Genomic DNA, 24095 nt, shown 5'->3' with positions numbered 1-24095 from the left:
CCAAACGAAAACTTTCTATCTCAGTAATCCAAATGAAGAGGAAAAAAACAATTTAGATATTGCTGCTCTGTGACAGAGTTGAGTCACAGGACCCTACAATCACAGAACTCCATGATTTTCTTTTCTTGTTCCTTCAGGAATCCTTTGTATGGCCTGTCCAAGTTCTGCTGCACTGTGGTGTAACAAAGCCCTCTGCAGGCAGTTACAGACAATCCACACAATGTATACAGTGAACAAAATTTCCCAGGGTCATCTTCAATAAATTTTTAGAAAGCCTGTCAAATCTACTGTGGACTTATTCCCACCCATTTTACTAAAATTCTAGTCATTATTCTATTCTCATTTACTCAACTTCCAAACCACTTTCTTTCCTCTAATGATGGAATGGTATTTAAGTTGTTCATGTGATTCAAGACTTCAAAGTGAAGAGCATGTTTTTTAAAAATAAGTGCATTATTAGCCAGGCACCAATGACTCACACCTGTAATCCTAGCTACTTAGGAGGCTGAGATTTGAGAGTCATGTTTCAAAGCCAGCCTTGGGACTCTTATCCTCAATAAACTGTTCAGAAAAAGATAGAAGTGATGCTATGGCTCAAGTGGTAGAGTGCTAGCCTTTAGCCTAGCTAGAGAGGCTCAGCGACAGAGCCCAAGCCCTGAGTTAAAGTCCCAGAACTGGAAAAAGAAAAAAAAAGTGTATTAAATAAGCAGTGTATTAAAAACCCTTTCAGGAATGATGTTTAGGTACAGCAAATATATTTGCTTTCAAACAAGTTACTGTTTAACTTCTTCCCTTATAAAAGGGCTATTTGCTCTGCCAGAACATATATATCAACCCAAACTAGAAATAAGGAGTCAGACAGATGGAAGCTGAAGTGTATCCTTCCAATATGCAAAAGGGACTGTTTAAACAAATAACTAATTAAGACTAGCATTGGTAAAAATAACTATTTTTCTGACAATTGCTACAACAGACAGTCTACTAACAGCCCCACCATTCCAGCTGCTGGAGATGAGTTCAAGGCAGTTTTCCTGTCTGTGTAAACACATATTCTGCCTTGACTCTTTTTGTGTTGTTGTCAGTTACTCAGTGTTTGAACTCAGGGCCTGTTGCCACTTGAACCACACCTCCACCATGTCTTTTTTGCTCTTATTTTAGAGACAGAGTATTTCAGACTTTACTTGTATGGGCTGTTTTCAAACTGTGATCCTCCAAATATTAGCTTCCTGAGTTGCTAGGATTACAGAAATGGGCTAGCAGTGCCTGGCTAATAATTTTATTTTTTATACTCACTTTACAACTTCACCACCAATTAAATGATCTTTTTGTTTGTTTATGAATATATTGCCTGTCTCTTCTCACTTGAAGGTAAACTTCTGTAGGGAGGAGGACCTCACATGCTTTAGCTTGTTAACTGGCCAGATCTCCAAAAAGGAATCCAAGAATACCATGACCTCCGGTTGCCTGAACTGTGCCTGGTTGACCCTTAGCCACTCAATGGGCTGTGCTGTCTAGCAGGTGGCGAAGGGGCACAGGCAGCAGTGCTCCCTTTTCTTGCTTTGGAGAGGGGAGAGACTAGCCTCACTCTGTAGATGAGATATCCACGGTTCCTACACGCACTTTAGACTGTATTAATTAAAGAGGACATAGTTTTCTTGCTTTGTCATCAGGCACTAATTCCTGACTGTCTCTCTCCACTAGCTATTGGTTCTCCCTCTCCTTCCCCTCGGCAGACAGTAACACTTTCTGTGAAAGTAAAGCTAATGCAAATCTGCTGACTTGCTCAACACATTGGAAAATCCAATTAAAATAATGAGCCAGCTCCCAGCAGTTAAGCTGGCAATTCCCTGGTATAAATTAGGTGTTCAGTCTACAGTGTTAACTCCTTCATGCCTCAGGCAGTCATCTACCCTGAAGTGATTTCAAATGGCTGACTTGTCAGTAGGCTGCTGTCCAGAACAAAGAAGTGTAGAGGCAAGTTAGCCATACACCACATTGGCAAACTGTTCAACCTTCCTGGTGCCCCAGCACCTTCCTCAACCAGCCAAAGCCAGACTGGCACCAGTGAGGCTCCACTGCGTCCCACTCATCCTACTCAAACACTGATTAACCGATTCCATGACTCAGTCAGCGGTAGTTAACCTTCATTGTCAACTTGACTGTATTAAGAAATGTCTTATTCAGGAGGGCTCTGACCTATGAATGGATGAATCTCTTTATGGAGTCATAATATGATAGCGTTATTGCATAAAGTAGAAGTACCTAGAGTGGGTTCCCAGGGCTCTGTCTTTGTGCCAAGCCCCTTCCTGTAGTCCTTCTTGTTGCCTCCTGTCCACCATGATGTAAACGGCTCCACTTCCCTTCCCTGTTCTGAACTCTCTAAAACCATGAGCCAAAAGAAGTAATTCCTTCATTAAGCTGTTCTCTCAGGTATTTTGGTCATGGTAATGTGAAACTGACACTCAGCCTCCAAATCATGTCTTTTCTTCTAATTATGAAATTGAGTGAAATTCAGTTTATTACATAAAGCCTCAAGGCAGCTACTTCATATAGCCCTAGAAGGCATTATTAAATAAATTGTTCAAACACAGCTCAGTAAGGGGAACGATGAAGCCATGAACCAAGTGTTGCTCCAAAGTCAATGAACTATTTATAATAGTATCTTCTTACAGATACAAATATTATTATATAATTATTATCAGCCACTATTCCTTTTAAACAAAGTCAGGTTTTATTTGGTCACACACACTGATAGGGTAAAGAAGGACTACTTGCTCACAGGTTGAGGGCACTTCTAAGAGAGTTGTTATTACCTTAGCTACTCAGGGATTTGTATGAGTTTATGATCTCTGCAGCCTATGTTGATCTGTCACACACTTACTAGAGCTCCAAGCTTTGCAATTTGCCTGGACTTATCTGTTTCTTGATCACTTCAAACTCTTGACACAGAGCTGACATGCATCTTCTAAATAAAAGGCTTGTAAATTGAATCAATGGATGAACTAATGAAATCTCTAAATCAAGTGAGCTGTCCTGAGATCTAAAGTGTTATAAAATCTGAAGCTTTGGTCTCCCTAGATTTTCTGGTGCTGAGTACCAGAAAAGAGAAGCAGGAAGACAGGACTAAGGTGAAAGGCTGGGCAGTGAGTTCACAGGAGGTGTTTGTCAGACTAGCTACAACGAGGGGAAGAAAGCTTTAGAGATCAGGAGACCTCTTCCAGATGGGAAGCTGCCTATACCTGATGGTACAGTCAATGCAGGTCACTTTTCATCTCTGCACTGACAAAGCTATACTTCCTAGTTTAAAATGAGCTACTGAAGGAAGGGGGTCAGATCTGGCCAGCGCCATCACTGGCCACAGGATGAATTGTATGGTCTGGCATTTTGTCTTCATGGGTGTGCCTGAATTCCTAGAGACAGGGGTGGGCACTTGGCCTTGACAGTGCCTGGGACGGGGAGCTTCCTGTGACTCTGCCCCTGACCTGACCCTATTTAGTGTCAGACCGGCCCCAGGCGCCATTACGCCATGCCTCGGCTCTGTGTTTGCATCCTGTTTCCTGGCTCGTCTCTGGTCACCAAGGTGTCCCAAGTCAGCTCTCCACTGGAGCTGAATTGATTTGCTGGTATTGTTTTTGTTCTATCCTTCTTCTCTGATCGGTTTCCTAACAGTGTTAAGGGTATTTGCAGGCTGCAGGCCTTTGTAACATCTGGCTGCCTGCAGACCGCTACTGCTAAAGGCTCCAAGATTACATCCTTCAAAATGTGGCTTCCTGGATAATTTATCATATAACAACTATGAGACACAACTAAGCACAGTGACAAAAGGTCTAGACCAAGCGGGTGAAACACCAACAGGGAGATGCTTACACTAGACAGGAACGGGGAGAGGAGCCCTGGTCCTCAGCCACCAAAGAAACACACAAAACCAAGACTGGAATAGTTCAGCAATAAAGCTGGAGTTAGAAGGGCCAAATGGTAAATCCCATTCAATATCCTTGACTTCCAATAGGGTTCACACAGCCAATGTAAAAGCTCAAGTAGAACATAAACATACCCTTCTGAGAAAGTCTGGTTATCTGCACAACTTGAGATTACTTTGACCAGAACAGTCTGGTTTTCAGTTCCTCTTGTCCTAAGTGACCCAAACAGAAGGTCTACACTGAATTCACACAGCAATGAACCAGTATCTAAACAAGATATAACCCCTAAATGTATAAAGATTTCAGACAGGCCTTAACTATTCGGTTTTAGACAGTGAAACAATGGAAATGCTTAGAACGGGAGACTGAATAACGGCAGTACAAATATAAGATGGGTATGCTAATTTGCCAGTGGTGATAGGGCGAGGAGCCTGGCTCCTACAGGCCTCACACAGGGCAGCTCAGCTTCAGAGGATTTTATGCTTCCAATCAGCAAAGGATCTTGGACTACAATATTTTAGAAAACAGAAAAATGCTTTCTATCCAGGTGACAGTAGCTCACACCTTTAATCCTAGCTACCCAGGAAGCTGAGATTTGAGGATTATGGTTTGAAGCTAGCCCAGGCAGGAAAAGCCTGTGAAACTTTTAACTCCAATAAACTATCCCTTCCTCCCACAGCTGCAAGTGGACTATAGCTCAAATGGTATAAACTTAGCCTTGCGCTAAGCTCAGGGATAGCCCAACCTTTTAAAAATAATTAAGTGGAAAATAACCACTATGGACTAAACACTTAAAAAGTTCTGAGTTAAAACATATGCATGAAGGGAAAAAGGACATTTACAGTAGTTATACACACACACACACACACCCTTTTAACAGTGAACAATAGATTTTTAATTTTCAGGTTTTCTCCTTGTATATTCCAAGTTTCCAACAAAGAACTAATACTACTTTTGTATTCAGAAAGTTAGTAAAAGGTAATATGACACAGAAACACAAGAGGGCGACATCACCAACCTGTTTTTTTATTCAACTTGTTCTTGGATTATTAATGTAAGATGTGCACCAGGCTACACTTGGAAAAGTAAAAGTAACAAGGTGGAAACTTCAAAGGAAAGAAGCTGTAGCTTCTGCACACCACGAAGGAATTGCAGACCTCTGTGCATTTGTAATCCCTCCTGGTGGTTCTCAAAGCGTGGTCCTGGGACCAGACATCTCAGCACCCCTGGGAAACTTAGGAGTCATAATGTCCTGACTGATCAGAAACTGATGGGACCAAATGGTCTAAATTTTAATTAATTCTTGGCATGAAATGGATCAAGGTCAAGTTTGAGAACCATGGCCTTGGACTAAGGAGCTGTACAAAGTAGAAGAAAATCCAAAATTCCCAGGGGAGGGAGAGAAAGAAAAATCACCTGCCCAGTCTGAGCCATAATCAGCTGGAAGAAAGAACAGAGGTAAAGGACTGCTCTGGGGGATTTGGAGAAGCTCCACAGCAAAGTGAAAACCAAATGATATTATCAGCTGAAGGGATCAGCAACTGACAGGATGGAATGTAAGCAGAAGTGTTACAGACAAAAATGGGTATGTGTGGGAGTGAAAGGGAAGATGAGAATTCCTTAACTTAAAATAATGCAATCATATTTTGTCTAATTTAAGTAAATGGTAGGTTAGATTTACCATCATCTCCTACACTGAGTGAAAATGAAAGCACTATTTCCCTCTGCATTATGTGTAGCATCTGATTCTTTTGAGGATAATTCTATGGAAAGGGGGAGGAGCTAAGATCTGTCAACTTAAGAAATGAGAAAGCAAAGGGAGAAGAAAGCTATAGAGCTGGGCTGTGGTTTGGGAAAAAAATCATCTTAACACTAAACATTTTGCTAGTGTACTTGAAGTGTTAAATTAGCTCACGATCAATTTTCAGATCTTTAGTTTCATTTCCGTGCATGTATCTTATAATTTGCAAATGTTTACCTAGAACAAAACCATATTGTAAGTGACATCAAATCACGTTTTCCTTGCCTTCTCTGAGCATCTCTATCACACATTATTATACATGTTTTACAACTGATTTTACTCAGTATCTTAACCCAATTAAAAATATCTTTAATAAAATAAACATATACACACTTCCTATGTAACAGAAAGACATGGCAATAATTTCCAGTGAACATCAATCCTTCATCCAACTGATGAGTCAATAGAGTCACCTGCTGTCTTGGACTAGACTGTTCTGTCCCCCCCACCCCCATCTGCTTGGTCTCTTATTTTGTGTTATTAGACTGACTTCCTTTGATTCTCACTGAGATTTTAGTAACTGAAAGAATCCACCTAAATGGTAACCATGATTCTCACCATCAGGCAACAGGTATGTCTCTAGGCCACCAAAAAGGGATCTTCTTAGAACTACCAAGATGTCACCTGCTTCCAGAAACCAAGAAAAAGTTTCCTCATTGTGGAATCTGCAGAGCACAAAGCCTTCATTTAAAATCTCTGGCTCTAAACCATGACCATGTTTTTTTTTTCTTTGCAAAATTAGATGGTACTTTCAACTTTCAAAATGTTTTGTATAAGCATCACAGAAAGTGACAGTAAGCCGTACCACAAAGCCTGAGATACAATGGGCACTTGGTAAGTGCTGGCCAAGTTAGGATAGGCTTTAGGAAGTCTTGTCTTTCTTTTTAAATACTGTCTTTCATTTAAACTCACCTGACTCTCTACATAGTGTTTCAAGTACTTGTTAATACTACTTAATGTTTCTACTTACTACCTAAGGAAAATATACAAAGCTGAAGAGAACAGAGTTTCCTAGATACCTATTAATTACTTAGTCTCAGATCAATGGTGCTTCAATAACAATGAACAAATCTGTCTCTGGTGACCTAGCCTGCGAAGCAGCAGATCAGAGATTTGAACTCAGTCATATCTAACTTCAAAGCAGTGAAGCTGCCAACTCTCTGAACTCCCAACTGAATTTTCCTCACCCCCCCTCCCCTAATTTCTTAGTACAGCTGGAGGAATAAGTCAATAAAAAGGTCTATTCAATTCTGGCGGAAGATGTAACAAGACTTTAAGACCTAATAAGGCAGAATATTTCATGTTTAACTACCATAAAACCTAAAATAGAAAGAGGCAAAGTCTAAGAAGCAACATGTTGAAAAAAACCAGAAATCATATGCTGAGATAAATTCTAGAAGGGCAGAAGTAAAATAGAATACTATTTAAAAAGCACAAAAAAGAAAACAGATCCCCAGGTTCAGCAAGTATCTCAGCCTTTCTCAAAGTGGTTCAATGGAAAGTTGCTTCTTATACAACAGGCAAGTCTGTGGGTTTATTTGAACAGTTGTTTTTTTTTCCACCTTAAGGTGAGATGTCTAAGCCTTGAACATATAAATGCGAACTGCAAATGTCATAGGAAACATTACTGCTTCTCAGTGCAGAACTTATATTGAAGAATCAGGCATGGGATTTAGGCAATGCCTTCTGTGTACAGTGTGCAGCAAGGTGCGGACAGCTCAAAGCACACACCTAGTATGTACAAGTGGAGCCTGGAACTCAGCCATGGTCCCCTCACTAATCTGTGATGCCAGGGTTGGCTGCCATGAGATCACAAGAAGGTGCCAACCTCTCCTTGGGCTGGGGTAAATGGCTCTGAGAGTAATGGGATGAGGAGGTAAGGAGAGACCGAGAGGTGCCATCTGCAAAGGAATCCACCACCAGTTTGAGACAGAACATTTCATGTGAAGCAGCCAGGAAGAATGGGAGAATCAGGACAAGAGGCCTAGGATGGGAAATGGGATGGTAAGGAAGAGTGCGAGGGCTCCAATGAGCAGATGTGGAGCAGTGTAGGACAGAAATCTTTTGAGCTAATGAAAACATCTGGATTTGCTTTCTGTAACGTATCTCCATATTTGGGCTAGGAAAAACAACTCTGGAGGCTTCTAGAATGAAGACAGAAAGTCTCAAAGCAGCTTTTGCCTTGTCTTTGCAACATCTGCACCACTGCTTTGTTCCACATAATACAGGTTTAGCAGTAAGCCTATGTCCACGAGCAGATGCTCATATATTGGGACAATCAAGTGTTCTCTAATGTAGACTTCTAGATTAGAGCAATGGCTCTTAGACCTGAACTTGTAACTAAGTTTTTTGTTTTTTTTCCTGCTGTACACCAACAAAAATTAAGATCAGTGACCTGATAGGCTGCTGTGAGTAAATATGCCAAATGTACTTATGGCTGAGGCACAGACAGCAGACAGTAACGCTCGCTCACCACATACTCCATTCTTTCTTTTCCATTTTCTGGTCCATTGCAGCTAGGTGGAGACAAGAACTAAAATATCCAGAAAGCCACAAGAAGTCCTCAGTGTCCTGGGTCCATAGCCAGACCAAATAGAGAAGGAGGAGCCTCCATGTGTCTTAGTGCCTAACTTATTGATAATCTATGAACCAGACTCCCAATCCCTCCAGTACTAGTAAACTAAGCCATGGGGAAATGGGACCCAATTTATTACCACAGCACATCTTAGTCTATTCTAATTTTTATTTTATTTTGTTTTTTAATCCAGACCTGGGCTTGGACTCAGGGCCTGAATAATCACTGTCCCTGGCTTCTTTTTGCTCAAGGGTAGCAGCACTGTACCTCCTGAGCCATAGCACCACTTCTGGCTTTTTCTGTTCATGTGGTGCTGAGGAATTGAACCCAGGGCTTCATGCATGCTACGCAAGCACTCTACCACTAAACCACATTCCCAGCCCTGTCTATTCTAATTTAAAATAGTGTGTGGCATAGTTAGGACACTACAACTATTGTTAAATTTGTATAAGGAAAAGTTGAGCATAAAATAATGATATCCTTATCTGTCTTAAAAGCTTTGTCTTAAGCCTTCTTTTCTCCACCCCGCCCCCCCCCGCCCGCCCTTTCAGATAGAGTGTTGTGCTGCTCAAGTGTGGAGTAGGAAAACTGAGTACCTTCGTTTGGGTGGTACTGAGGTACGAATTTAGAGCCTGATACTTGGTTAGGCAGGCACTTTATCTCTTGAGCTATGTCACTAGCCTTTCTTTGCTTTATTTTTAAGATATGGTCTTATGTTTACCTCTGGGAAAGCCTGGACCTCAATCTCCTATTTACGTTTCCTAATGTAGCTGCAATGACAGGTACGGGTTTCCATGCCCAGCTTTTTCCTTTTTTTTTTTTTTATATATGTATATAAATTTTTTTATTTGTAAGCCATCTAGATTGTTTCAATAGTTTAGCTATTGTGAATAGTTCTTTTTTGCCCCCTTTATTGTCAAAGTGAAGTACAGAGGGGTTATAGTTTCATATGTAAGGCAGTGGAGTACACTTCTTTTTTTTTTTTTTTTTGGCCAGTCCTGGGCCTTGGACTCAGGGCCTGAGCACTGTCCCTGGCTTCCTTTTGCTCAAGGCTAGCACTCTGCCACTTGAGCCACAGCGCCACTTCTGGCCGTTTTCTGTATATGTGGTGCTGGGGAATCGAACCCAGGGCCTCATGTATACAAGGAAGGCTCTCTTGCCACTAGGCCATATCCCCAGCCCCTGGAGTACACTTCTTATTTAACTTGTTACCTCCTCCCTCATTTTTCCCCTACTTCCCCTTTCCCCCTTCCCTCTTCCCCCAGTGAGTTGTTCATTTGGTTTACACCAAATGGTTTTGTAAATATTGCTTTTGGAATTGTTGTCTTTTTATCCTTTGTTTCTCGATTTTGGTATTCCCTTTCCCTTCCTTAGTTCCAATACCAGTATATACAGTATCCAGGGTACTAAGATCAGATACAGTGATAGCGGGGGGTGAAACCACAGGAAGGTAATACAAGAGAAAAACAAAGGGTACAGTTTTTTCACATGGCATGTTGAAAATAATTACAACAGTGATATAACACTTGATACCATAACATGGAGTTCATTTCACTTAGCATCATCTTACATGTTCATAAGGGCATAGACATTGGGCTCTTGTGATCTTCTGCTATGACTAGCCTAAACATGTACTAATTATTCCCTATAAGGGAAACCATAGAGTCCATGTTTCTTTGGATCTGGCTCACTTCACTTAGTGTAATTTTTTCCAAGTCCTTCCATTTCCCTATGAATGGGGCATAGAATTCCATTGTGAATATGTACCACATTTTCCTGATCCACTTGTCTACGGAGGGGCATCTGGGTTGGTTCCATATTTTAGTGATGACAAATTGTGCTGTGATGAACATTGCTGTGCTGGTGGCTTTGCTTTAGTGTGGTCTTGTTTGTAATCTTTTGGGTAGATGGCCAAAAGTGATGCCCAGCCTTTTCTATTGAAGTTTTTGTGTTCCAGCTTTAAACCATTTATCTTCCCAATCTCATCCACATGAGTAGTTAGGATTACAGGCATACGTCATCATGCCTGGCTTCTTCTTCTTCTTCTTTTATTTTAAAGATTGATAAACAAATACTAAGAATACCAGAGAGCATTTCCGAGTACCATTCTCATTGTAATCCAATCCTCTCTTATGGCTGTTGAAACTCTACTAACAAATGACTAGTGTCTATCACTTCTCCTTCTTCTCCCTTCTTTCCTTTCACAGACTCACAGCTCTAAAACTTAAGTCTCTCCTAGTATCAAAATACTGTTCTGTGAGTGTCTCACATTGAATAACACTAGACACACACAACTGTTTTAAATTAAAAGAATTACTCCCGCTATAGGTAGAAGATTCAATTCTAATTAAAAATGCATTATTTGTACCCTTTTTTGAAATAGAATAAATAAAAATCTTAAAATAATTTAAAAAAAACTCAGGATGAACTACTTTTAAATTCAACCCGGGTAAGCTAGGATTTTCTGTATATTGGATACATTTACCTAAGTAAGGCACACTAGACTGAGGCATGTAAAATCTAACCCATTAGTTAGGAATAAAATTCAAGAAATACTATGTAGTCTGTTAAAATAAGTTTTTGAAACTTTATGTGGTCATTGAGAACTACCACACCTCAAAAATTTTTACAAAACACCTGTAAGAGATGACCACAATACACACACACACACACACACACACACACACACACACACACACTTTAATACAAGTTCTTTTCCTTTTATTTTTAAAAATTCATTTCACACTAAAAGCTGACCTGGCCTGAATCCATTTGGTTGGCTAAACTCTGACTTGAGGTGAGATTCTCCATGATATATGACTCATTTTACTTCATATGAACATTCAAATAGTGCACAAGAGAGATTGTGTTTAATCGTAAGAAGGGGCTAAAGAAGTCACTGGCATGTATTATATAAAATGGGATGCATTATGTAACATGGTACATATACACTGTGTTATCCTCGTATAAAAATACACTTTGACTTCTGAAGCAACCTCTAGAGTTTTAGATAGGAGATCATGGACTAGGTGAGATGTATATCTTTATATCTGAAAAGGATAAGAAATATCAATATAGTGTACACACAGACACATATGTAAATTATTGGTATTTATGTAAATCTATAAACTATTTTCCCAACGGAATAATTAACTATTAACTGATCATAGAATTATGCAATCATCTTTATTAAACTTTCTAATATTTCTACATTTTTTTACATTGAGCCTGTACGACTTCCAGAGCAGAAGAGAAAAAAAAAACAAGACTCTTCCCCTTTTGCCCACCCACATAAATAGACCTCACTTGTAGTGAAGCAGGTCAGGGATTCTGATGCTCCAAACACTGAACCATTCTGATTGTCATGTTGCAGAAAGACAAGGTTTCCAAAAAATGTATTAAGAGTTCAATATACTACTGTGTATAGCCACTCACTCCACATGTTCAGTATTTCAAAGAGTGTGAGATATAATCTACTTGACAAAATTCTAGACCCAACATGCTTATTCTCTAGCTATTCTCATTTGAGGGGAAAGAAAAGAAGAAACTAAAAAAATATTTTTTTCTTAACCCAAACCACAAGATTCTGCAGGAGAAACTACAAACAGGAAATGCCCTGCAGCTGGAGAAATTTTTGCTTTGTTCCAAAAGCTGTGAAGCAATAACTGTCCTCCAACTGTTAGATGACCCTGGGCGTGCAGGCAAGCTTCAGAGCTAACCAAAGGCATAGGGCACAGAAGAAACCAGATGATCATGAGTTCTGGCTAGACTAGAACTCCTCTATCTTCTGTATGCTAAGAAAGGTTTACAAGTATTTTCTAAAACCACTACTAAGCTGCAACTGGTGACAGGCATGGTATTTACATGGTTTTCTCTGCCTGTTGAAAATCTTTCAATTCATCCATTTACTCCTTTCCTCTTCCACTGTGGTTCAGGAAAATTAAATGGATATAATTCTGTCTGTTGACTTCTTAACCTCTTTGCCAGGATCACAGGTAATGATGGCATGCTGGGAACTGAGAAGGCCCAGTCAGCACTTGTGTTCAGCAAGTAATTATTTTGTGCCTTTCCTTCCAATGGTTGAAATAAAACGACATAATATTGATACCATATAATCAAATAAACAATAAAAACACTTAACATTGAAGACAAGAACATTCTAACATTTGTTCTTATTTTTTTTTTAAGGAAGCTTCACTGTGAAGAAAGGCTTTGTTGTTAACACATTAAGTGCTAGAGGGCTCCCCAGTAGAAGGGCTGTACCAGAACATGAAGCATGGAACACTGCCTAGGCCAAGAATGACAGCTTGCATGTCTGGAGCTGACTTTCATTAGGATGCACCTGTAACCACAGCAAGGAGGAGTAGAGATTGGCAAGTTGACTAAAGAAATGTATCTAGTTACTTTTTAAAAAAATGTAACTATCTAACTAAGCATATAATGCCAACCAAGTTTTACCCGGGTACTTCACAAATATCAGTTGTAAAGGGCTATTCGAATGAAAATTTCAGGAGGACAAGGCCACTGTCTGTTCTAACTGTGGAATCTCTCCTGTGGAATCACAGTGCTCATACAGAACCCTAATAAACATTTGAATGAACCACAGTAATAAGGGATGATTAACCCTATTTTACAACAGGGATGAAAGCAAGAGTCAGAAGTTGCCCAAGTAACCTGCCAAGGCCACATGGGTAAGAACCTGCTGAATAATTCTTTATACCCGGGTCTCCTTAGACCACAGGTATACTGAAGGCAACAGTGAAGTAGATTATGTCCACAGCTCCCTGGCTTCTTGCCACTAAGAGGCAGCATTTTCCAAGACATTCACTTTTTTCCCCTCCCTCTCTCCTGCTTAAACATTTCCAATGGCTTTAGTGGTACTTCAATTCAATATTCCTTTTAAAAATTTTAATGCATAAAATTTTATTGTTATTGTAAAGGTACAGAGGGGTTACAGTTAAATAAGTCAGGTAGAGTACATTTCTTTTTGAACAATGTCATCTCTTCCCTCACGCTCCCAGTTTTTCCTTCCCATCCCCACCCACAAGTTGTACAGTACATTTTCAACACAGTGTCCAGTGAGTACCATTGCTGCATTTGTTCACCCTTTGTCCCTCCATTTCTGTATCCCCCCCTTACCTTCCCTAAGACAAATAAACTACCAAACAAAAGGAAAAGAAAACAGAAACAGTAACAAAGAAAAGAACCTCTTGTTTCCGTTTCCTGGAGTTAATTTTTTAAAATAAATATTAGACATTCATTTTTAGGAGTAAGCAGTAATCTCTCTATTCTTGCAAAACAGGGATTGCAAAAAGGTTTTTAAGAAGAGAAACTTGTTAGCAAGACCTAGAAAAGCACAAAGGAACTGAGCTAAGGACTGGAAAACAGTTGTCTTAAGGGATACCAGAGTAAGAGAGTTTGACTTTTGCTCTATACATTTGTTTGGGTTTTTTTGGGCCAGTCCTGGGGCTTGAACTCTGGGCCTGGGGACTGTCCCTGACCTTCTTTTTGCTCAAGGCTAGTACTGTACCATTTGAGCCACAGGCCACTTCCGGCCTTTTCTGTTTATGTGGTGCTGAGGAATTGAACCCAGGGCTTCTCTTCATGCAAGCTAGGCAAAGCACTCTACTACTAAGCCATATTTCCAGTCCTATACATTTGTTTTATAATGAAATTTTCAACTAATGTTTTATTAAACATTTCCTTTTATATTTTCTCCCAGACTAGAATTTGATGGCTTATGCTGATTTAAATTTTTATTTTGAAAAAAAAAAAACAAAACAAAAACCAATACTCACAAGAACGTTGAAAAATAAGCTGAGTGTTGGTGGCTCACTTCAAGTAATCCTAGCTACTCATGAGTCTGAGATCTGAGGACCATGGTTCAAAGCCACTCTAGGCAGGAAAGTTTGTGAGACTCTTATCTCTAGTTAACCAGCACAAAGCTGGAAGTAGAGCTGGGCTAAAATGGTAAAGTACCAGCCTGGAGAGCGAAAGCTAAGAGATCAGTGCCCAGGCCCTGAGTTCAAGTCTTAGTACTGACAACAAAAGGAAAAAAAGCTGAAAAATACTACAGAAGGTTTCTTTGCATCAGCACTCTCTAGCAGCAAGAAACCCCCAAATTTTATTACTGAAAATTAAGAAATTGTTAAGTGTCTGGACTACAGAATTTGCTTCAAATTCTACTCAATTTTTCATGTGCTCCTTTTTTCCCCTCGTAGGTATGTCCTTGCACACAGGTCTCAGGAGGAGGTGTTCATCTGTAGCAATAGCGTGAAGTGCCTCGCACTGAGACTAGGAAGGGTACCTCAGGCAGCTCAACACCCTGCAAATCCTCTCTACCTCACAGGCTCCAAGTTGTGGGAATGAATATTGGTTTTAAGGACTTGCATAACAGAGCTAGAATGAGGGAACTGAGGAAATAGGTGATTTTTCTGTGTTTAGCCAGGTAGGCTCTTATCTAAGAAGCTAAAGTGCTTGGAGACCAGTTTGGGCAACAAGTTTTGAGAGACCCTCATCTTAAACAATAAAGCTGATTATAGTGGAAGGCACTTTCCATCCCCAGGTACATGGAAAGCATGAATATGATGATTATGATCGAGACTGGCCTATTTTAAAAAAATGTCTAAAGCAAAATGAGTTGGGGTTGTGGCTCAAGCCTGCCTTGCAAGAATAAGGTCCTGAGTTCAAACCCTAGTATGGCTACAACAACAACAACAGAGCAATAAAGACAAGATGATTGGTTCTTTTTACAGATAAGGAAATTGTTTAGAGAAATAAAGTAATCCACCTATAAAGCTAGTGAATAAAAGCTGGGATTCCATATCTGAGACAAACACTGAGTAGGTAAAAAGAGACAGAACACTAGGTCCAAGTCTGCTTGCTAACTGTATAAATGTGTTAAATCTACTATACATAGCACCCACCATATTGCCTGGTTTAAAGGTCTTCAATATCTATCAGTTGCAAACCAACATATTAAGTCAAGTACATACAGCCTCTGACTGCTTGCTTGACTGGCTTGTGAGCACACATGCACGCAAAAGAACAGCGACTTGTAGTCAACTGATGTGGAGTGGAATGATGCAAAAACCTGGGGGTGGTGATTTTTGAGTTAAGACAAATATTTTTAAGTCTTCTGGAAGCAAAAACAGCAAGAGAACCTTGTGACATACCTACCTAAGAGAAAAAAGAGCTTCCTGAATCTTTTGTCAGTTATTACCCAAGTGTCTGAGTCTTCTTTTACTTCCTTTCTTGCCATCCCCCACCTCCTGAGCAACCTCAGAGGCAGAAAGGCAGGTCATACCCAGAAGGAAGAGGAAATAAAAGGGCCTTTTTCTAAATGAAAGAGATTCAAATTCACAACATCATGATTTGTTAAACCAAAACTTACGGGAACCATTGGTTCTATGTTCAAAATTATCCTTTTTGAAATAAAAAAAAATACCATATTGAACATTGTTTTCTTTCAGGTCAGTTGGTTTACTACACAACATTGATTCATGATTCCTTGAACAGAGGAATTAAACTGCTTGGAAGAATATACATACATACATATATATATATATATATCCTAGTACAAAAAAAAAGTATTTTGACTGATCAATATTCAGGTTAATAAGATTGGAAAGACAGCTGTATTTTTCAAGTATGTGTCTACACCTGAAAGCTATTTATGGCAAATGGATTTATGACAAAGTTATACCCTAAGGTAACAGAAACTCATCGGGTACGTAAGTGACTCAGGGTAAGGCCATTTGAGCTTAGAATCTGGATCCTTCAAGGAGATAAATGTGCTGGGGGTGGTAGAGGGGAGGAAAAGGAAGGGGAAACAAGGCCTCTTCCCCAGGGCAGGACTGAGGAAAAGTAGGATATGAATCATTTTCTTCTAGTACCACTGGACCTCCTTTCAGTCGTCACTCCATGGTTCCAGATTTAGATGCAGGCTCGATTAAACTAATTCTCAAAGAAGTGTAGTGGTCCTTAGAGAAATACTTTTCACCCAGACATCAATCAATTCACATCGTCAGCCATGCGGTGTTACCCAGAATACACCTTTCCATGTGTGTGCACAGGAGGAAGATGCAACAATATGGCAATGCCCGGTTATAGGCTCCACCCTCCAACCTCTGAATCAGTGTTTTCAAGTGTGCTGCTTTTTATATATTCTTCCTGTCTTCAACCACTGAAACCATAGGTTCCTGAAATCTCAAAACTCTTTTTTCTCCTTGTGGAGTTGAAGGAGTTTCATTATCTGATATGTGCAGTTATCTGCACAGAAATGAGATGCAATAGTTGCAAGAACACTTGGGTGTGGTGGCGCTTGGCTATTATCCCAGCTACAACAGTAAGAAAAACAAAACAGGAAGAGCTCAAGCCAGCTATATATCTGGGCAGAAAGTAAGACTCTTCTTCAAAAATAACCAGTGCATAAGCCACTGGATGTATAGGGTAGTACAGAGAGGGGGGAGGGAGGAGAAAGGAGAGAGGGACGAAAGAGGACAAGGTTACCTTAAAAAAGAAAAGGAATAGTTTCGACTCAACAACTCTACTCTGCTATCTGCTGAGATATAGGTACAAATCCTAGAAACTTCATATATACATATGTATAAAACTCATAACCCTCGCAAATGGATTATAAAGCCGTCTATTTTTATTTTTGCCTCCAGCTCTGAGGGCTGAGGGGAAAGCAGTGGGCTGTTCTCTGTGAGACCCTGGCCCCATCAGGCTGTAGTTTTCTGCCACCATGCATGACAATGACAAGGCTTACCAGATTTTTCAGCAGTGTAGACAGTTCCTTTGTAAGAGTAGAAAACTTGACAAAAGCAGTGCCAAGATCGGGGTTGTCTCGACTTAAGAAATTACTCCCAAACTTATCAAGAACTTGTGCATAGTTTTCTTCATTTTGTACATGGTCTGAAAAGAGAAGATGAGAAGGAGCGTGAGTTATTACTTGCCACAATGAATAGCTATTCTGAACTACTGATCACTGAAAACTGTCAAAAGAGGAGAGAACTTGCATCAACTATTTATTAAACATGTCCAACATGTCCAGAGGTTAGCAACATACTGAAGGTTTTTGCTTTCCTTTTTCTATCATGAAGCAAACCAGGCTGGCTGGCCTCAGTATGCAATCTTCCTGCCTCAGGTTCCTAAGTGCTGGGATTAAAGGTAGGTGCCAACACATCCAGGTGTCTCACTCCACTTTCTTGGAGATTTCCTGGTTCCGTGCACAAAATTTAGCTCTTTAGCTCTTACATCCTACCAAACTCATTGACTTCTTCCTGGCTTTAGGCCCACATCTTTTTCTGTCACATTCTCAAGCAACTGTAGCATTATGAAAACTCTCATTAAACACACAGACACACGCACACAATCTCTCTCTCTCTCTCGGAATGCCAAAGGGAAATCCATGTGCTTTAACATGTTTCTTTCTCTGCAACTAGTCTTTGTTTCCTTTAATTCTGTCTAAGCCCCTGACGGAGAAAGGCACTGGAAAATACTTTTCACATACTATCTCTTGATACAAAATGTGCAGGCTCAGACAAAATTATTTGAAGCTTGTTTTTCACTACCTATGAGCTTTCTATTTAGTTATTTTATTTTTTTAAATTTCCTTACTTATTACTGTAGCTGACACTTGAGCATTAATCATATCCTGGTAGGGTGTCATATGCCTGTAATTCTAGTACTCAGCAGGCTAATGCAGGAGGATTCCGTAGCTTGGGCCACATGACAAACTCAAGGTCAGCCTAGTCTGCACAGTAAGATTCTGTCTCAACACTCTATTCCTAGAGAGGTTGTTTCTCTTCCCTAAGCTCTTGCTTTCCAGTCTAAGTCTATGGTAAAGGAATGTGGTGTTGAGTTGACATGAAGTATATGAGATGTTCTCAACAGTGAATGCTAACTCCATACAAATCTTCCTTCACCTGGCTTCCAGGACCCCACACTCACTCAGTTGTCCTTGTAGCTTCCAGCCACCAATCAATCTCCATTGTTGTTGATGGCTCTTCATCTTTCTGACCTCATAACACTGGAAAACCTCCTGTCTGTCTTTGGTACTTTATTATTCTCTACCCATGATCACTCCCTTGGATCTAAATTATGTTTGTGTTTTTTTTAACTTAAGTGTTTTTTTGTTAGCTGGCAACTCTAAAATTGATATTGCAAGCCCAGAGCTCAATCCTAAAATACAGACTTAAATATTATACATTTAATTATCTATTGAAAGGCAGAAAGGGAGTCATAGTTTGAGACCAAGCCAATCAAAAAGACCCATCTCCAAGAATGAGTTGGGACACGATGGCACATAACCCTAGCAGCCTGTGAGGTATAGGCAGGAGTATGACAGTCCAAGTTTGGTCTGAGGCAGAAGCATGAGATCTTACCAGAAAACAACAAAACCAACAGGCCTGGGGGTGAAGCCTAAGTGATAGCATGTTTGCCTAGGAAGCAACAGGGCCCTGAGAACTGTCAAATACCTTTTTCTCCTCCATAAAAAAAACCAACAACAAACACTTCAAACTGATTCTGTATCTCTACTTGGATGCCTGATAATAAAGTTCAGTCTGAATATGTGAACAACAAATCCTTGATCTTCTTTCTCAGCCCTTTATCCACAATCCCTTCCCTTGGTCAGTTAACATCAAGTAATATTCTTGAAGCTGTAATGCTGAAAACTCTCAAATCATACTTGGTTTTCATTTCTCATGCCCCAGATGCAACCCACTGACAAAGTGTGGGGCCTGTATTTTTAAAAATAGAGCTCAAGTCTGACAACCACTTACCAAGCCCCTTGCTGACATCGCCACTCATCAGAAATACCCAGGGTCCCAATCTTTGCAGACCTGAGGAAAGCAGTACTGTTCTCTGCACTTGGCACTGTCTTTGTGTGTGTGTGTGGGGAGGATCTATCTTCACCTGTTCATTTCCCGTCTCCTCTGCTACGGTGTACAGAGAAGCATGTGCTTGCATGGGCTCAGCATTTACTGGACTAAATAATGGACACATGAGTATCTTTCCAAGTCCTCTCTTTAAAGGCTCCCTTCAAACAGCACTTCCTTCCTAAGCTAGTCTTCCCCCTTGGTTAGAAATAACCATTCATGTCTACAATCTTCTGCACTTAATGGCTCTTCTGCACTTAATGGCTTATAAATACACATAGTATACACATAGTATATTTATACATGTTTTCATCTTTCCCTGTCACCAGACCATGAGAGGGACCTTGGATCACTTCTGCATCCCCACTAACAAATGCCTACTGTAGAGTTTTTTTTTTTTTTGTTTTTTGTTTTTTTTCCAGTGAGTTAGACTACAAGAGCCAGGGCTCAGTAAATATTTGTTGACTTGAAATTCGTGATCTCTTTTTCAGAAAGTTGAAAAGCACCCCCTTCTGAAATCTCCTAGCTATTCAGCAAATCAAAGGCTTAGAAATTCACTTTCTTACCCCCTTAGTAAGAGCTGAGGGGCCATGGGTATCTGAAACAGAAAGGAGCCTACATTGGGAATAAGCTGAGAAAAACACATCTCCAGCAGTTGAATGACATGAAATGAGACCCCCATGGCCTCCTAATCATCAGTACATTAAAAATGCATGGGGCCTGCAGTGGTTGGCAGCAGTTCAGGCTGACATTAAAAAAAAAAAAAAAGGAAGATAAAATGCAGCTCTGGTTACTGTTCACGTTCATGCAGAGAGGCTGCACAGGAAAACAAAAGGCAAGACACATCAGCTGACGAGACAGGATACACGTGTCTGACCTTGCACGGTGGCAGCCAGCTTCATGCCTCCCTCTAGACAAATGAAGCACCACCTGGGACACTCACCACGGACAATCTCTCCCAACACTCTTCTCTGCCTTTGGAGACCAATGAACAATGATATTCATCTCAACCACTTCAAAGGGAAGGAGCCCAACTCTAGCATCTATCATGTCACCCTGGTCAGATGACTACCTCTCAGGGACTTTAGCTTCCACATCTATATAAAACAATGCCCATCTCAGTCACTGCCAAGAGATAAAGGCACCATAATGAACATGAAAGCTCTTTTGGAAGGACAACAAAAACTCTTCTAAAAGACACTGACTCATTTCCACTTGATGAATTTAATAAGGAAGACCTTCAGCTCATCTCCCAAACCAGGGGAATTTGACTGAGGCACATGGGTAGAGGGAAAAGTGCAGGCCTGAGGAGAACAGAGGCACAGATCTGAATCCCTGCTTGGTTTCAAAGGGCCCTGTGTGACAAAGTCCATAACTCTATTGGGCCTTGACTTCATATGTGAAATGGGATAATCCTACGTAATTTATAGTCAATCTCTAAAATTACCTTTACTTTTATTAATTTCATCTTCCATGAGACAGAGGGCTGAAGTTCTAATGCGAATGGAACTGACAGTATCCTCATATTTTCTGAGGATTCTTGGAAAAATAGGATTTGGGATCAACTTTCAAGTAAGGGTAATTTATGTATCATTTCTGGCTCTGCTTTCTTAACTGTAATACCTACTTGATGGGGTTATTATGGGAAATAGGTGAGAAAAGCCATCTAGTTTCTGGCATATGGTAGATGTTTAGAAAATGCCTAGCCCAGTCCTTCCGTCCAGAGTGACTTTCATTTCCGTACCTTCCCATCTCTTTTCTAGACCACAGTCTCCCTACAGGGTCTGCACGCATGTCTTGTGTGCCAAGGGTCCAGAGGGACATGTGTTTGTCATCTATCTCCACAAGCGCAGGAACATCTTGAGAGCTTAGATATGTACACTAATATTGTGATCATACAGCCATCCTAGAGTTCTCCTGTCCATAAGCTCCACCATGGTTCCAAGCTTCAGCCTACCTAGTTCAAGGTAAGATACAAATGAAACCTCCCCTCTCATTCATGTCTAGGAATGCTGGAGTGTTCAGTTTTACTGGACTTGGGATATATTTCTGTGCAGTGTTAGGCCCAACACACAGTGAGCCCTCAGTAAGATGCTCATTGCAGGGAGTGATTCTTATTCCCCCAGCCATGTGCCATGCACAGAAAACACAGTCAGCTGTAACTGCAACAACATAGTGACTTCCTAGGTGTCAGAAGCTTCAGTGCTGGAATGAAGAGATAGCAATAGCGCTCTCATACATTCTAGACACACTTTGTAGCACCCATCATTTAAAAATTTTAATTCTATTTGTTTTTAAAATTACAAATCATTCAGGTGGTTATATAAAGAGAAAGAAAATTATAATTTCCTTTCCTCTTTCCTAATCCTATTTCCTTAAGATAAGCTCACATAAACTGAGTGTATCTCAGCAAAAATGTCCCCGATTCTCTCTCCCTCTCTCTCTTTCACACACATAGCAGTTTTCAGTCTACTCTCAATAAAAAGTATTAAAGTTTGCTTTTCTCCCACTGACAAAAGATCAAGAAATTCAATAATTCAATACAAATACTTATTCTTTGTACTACTGTGCTTTGAATTCAGGCCCTCTAGCAAGTTTTTTCTCACTTGAGCTATGCTTCTAGCCCTTTCTGCCTTAGGTTATTTTTTTTTATAGAGAGGATCCTGTTTTTGCCTAGCTAGTTTCTTCTGTGAGACTCCTGCACAGTTGGGATTACAGATTTTATACCACTACTCTTGCTTTATTTGAGATGGGGGTCTTACTAATTTTTTGCCTGGGTGGCCTTAAACTAAACTCTACCTGATCTCTGCCTCTTGAGTAGTTGAGATTATAGGTTGAGTCACCAAGCACGGCCTAATACAAATACATCTTATTTTAACAGTGCTTAGAACTTACAATACACTATACTAAAACTTATGTAATAATTTGGGGGGGGGTTACTGTCTAGCACTAGGAATGAGATGATTACACTATTATAAGCAATGTTCCTTATTTCTTCTGCTGTCAGTCTGGGGGCTCAGATCTTTGTTACAAAATCATCACTACTCATCTGGTGATTCTGATAATACTTTGTTTTAACTTCACAGTCATTTCCCAGGAATGGTAACTTTTTTAATGGGGAAGTGAGGGTGGATTCATTTCCTTGGCTCCAACACTGACTAGTTTGGACACAATAGTTACTAGATGGTGAGTAAGTCATTTCAGTCCCAAGCCTCCACCAAGAATTCTTCTCTGTCCCCACAACCCCTCACAGCATAGGTCCAGTGTTAGGAACGAAGACAAAGTCCTCCGGGTAAAAAAGCCCTCTGTACATATTTTCTTAAAATGCCTTTCTCTTTGTCACTGTGGATGACGCATCCCTTTAATTCCTCAAGGCTACTGAATGTGGGTTTCTTCTTTCAAAACTCTCACCAAGCAACTGCAAGAATCTGTCCCAGACCATGGGGTGCTATCTAGAAACTCAGCACTGGCCTCGCATTTCTGAAGTCCCGTCAAGTCTATCACCTAATACAGACCCATGGAGACACCTGCAGAGTTCCAAACTGCTGTTAATCAGCCTTTAATCCATATGGAACATCATCCTAGGGCACAAGTACAAATGGCCTCTTTCTCGGCTTTATCACTGGGCTGTCGGTAGCAAGAGGAAATGAACATCTGAGTTGCTGGTGGCTGTGAAGGCAATGGCAGTGCTGTGGGATCTGGCCTCCATGACAACTAGCAAGGAGACAGCCAATTATGCCCCCATGTCAGCCCCTCAGTTGACTAGCCAGAGAAGGAGGCAAACCTTCCTACAAACAGGTTTTATTGATAATATACGGCCCCTCATTTTACTATTAACCCATCAACCTCTGTCAAGCTGTTAAATTAGGAAACAAGGGTTATTTAGGGAAACCTTGAAACTTTGGGTGCACCCCTTCATTCTAAGCCTTAGTGTCTTGGTTTATAAATAACGTACAAAAGGCTCAGAGATAAAATGAAAGCTTACTGGGTTCTTGTCCTGGTAAATGTGGTGATCCAGGACACAGCCTGGACAAAAAAAAAACATACACAAGTCGAGGCTAGTGCTCTCCAAACTCTGTGACCATCCATCCCTGTCAGTAAAGCACTTCAGAGCATAATTTCCAATTATTGATGATCTGTTTAAATCATGTACATACTATGTATGTTATATGAATATACTGTAATATATTATCTTCTAATGTATTACTCATATAAATGAGTGGTTCTGACCTCCATTCCAGGGATTCTAAATACATGAAGTTGACTGAAAAATTCTGTTTCGTAACTTTTTTTTTGAGGAGGCATTTGAGGTTTGAACTTAGTGCCTCATGTGTACTAGTCAAGTGCTCTATACCTAAGCCACACCTCTAGCCCTTTTTTGCACGGATTATATTTAGTTTTTGGCGGTACCAGTTTTTTTTTTTTTTTGCCAGTCCTGGGCCTTGGACTCAGGGCCTGAGCACTGTCCCTGGCTTCTTCCCGCTCAAGGCTAGCACCCTGCCACTTGAGCCACAGCGCCGCTTCTGGCTGTTTTCTGTATATGTGGTGCTGGGGAATCGAACCTAGGGCCTCGTGTATCCGAGGCAGGCACTCTTGCCACTAGGCTATATCACCAGCCCCGCGGTACCAGTTTTAAACTCAAGAGTCTCTCACTTGGTCAGCTTGCTTGCTCTGCTGGTACTCCACTGCTTAAGCCCTAATTCCAGTCCAACTTTTTGCTCAAGGCTAGTACTCTACCACTTGATTCACAGCTCTACTTCCACTTCTACTTTGGGTGGTTAACTGGAGATAAAGATTGTCTCATGAACTTTCCTGCCTGGGATGGCTTTATACCACAAACCTCAGATCTATGATTTGTGAGTAGCTAAGATTACACCAGTGCCCAGCTGCACTGGTTATTTTTATCTCACTTCCTG

General features: G+C 40.5%; 1 protein-coding gene and 1 long non-coding RNA gene across 5 annotated transcripts in view; both read right to left on the bottom strand.

Annotated features, from left to right (window-relative positions):
• Positions 1-24095, bottom strand: part of Asap1 (ArfGAP with SH3 domain, ankyrin repeat and PH domain 1) — a 292770-nt gene that overhangs the window by 98421 nt on the left and 170254 nt on the right. For all 4 annotated transcript variants that reach the window (XM_048358418.1, XM_048358420.1, XM_048358419.1 and 1 more), the window contains exon 5: positions 17067-17212. In XM_048358418.1, the coding sequence (XP_048214375.1) occupies positions 17067-17212 (146 nt within the window). The remainder of the gene's footprint in view (positions 1-17066; positions 17213-24095) is intronic.
• Positions 18029-21524, bottom strand: LOC125360466. Its single transcript, XR_007212756.1, has 3 exons — positions 19466-21524; positions 18693-19430; positions 18029-18575 (listed from the first exon to the last, which is right to left on the bottom strand). It is a non-coding gene; the product is annotated as an uncharacterized LOC125360466 (long non-coding RNA).

The sequence above is a fragment of the Perognathus longimembris genome, chromosome 12 (genome assembly GCF_023159225.1).
Source record: "Perognathus longimembris pacificus isolate PPM17 chromosome 12, ASM2315922v1, whole genome shotgun sequence".
Classification (NCBI taxonomy): Eukaryota; Metazoa; Chordata; class Mammalia; order Rodentia; family Heteromyidae; genus Perognathus; species Perognathus longimembris.
The sequence above is the reverse complement of the archived record's forward strand: the minus strand, read 5'-3'. Positions and strand labels throughout refer to the sequence as shown.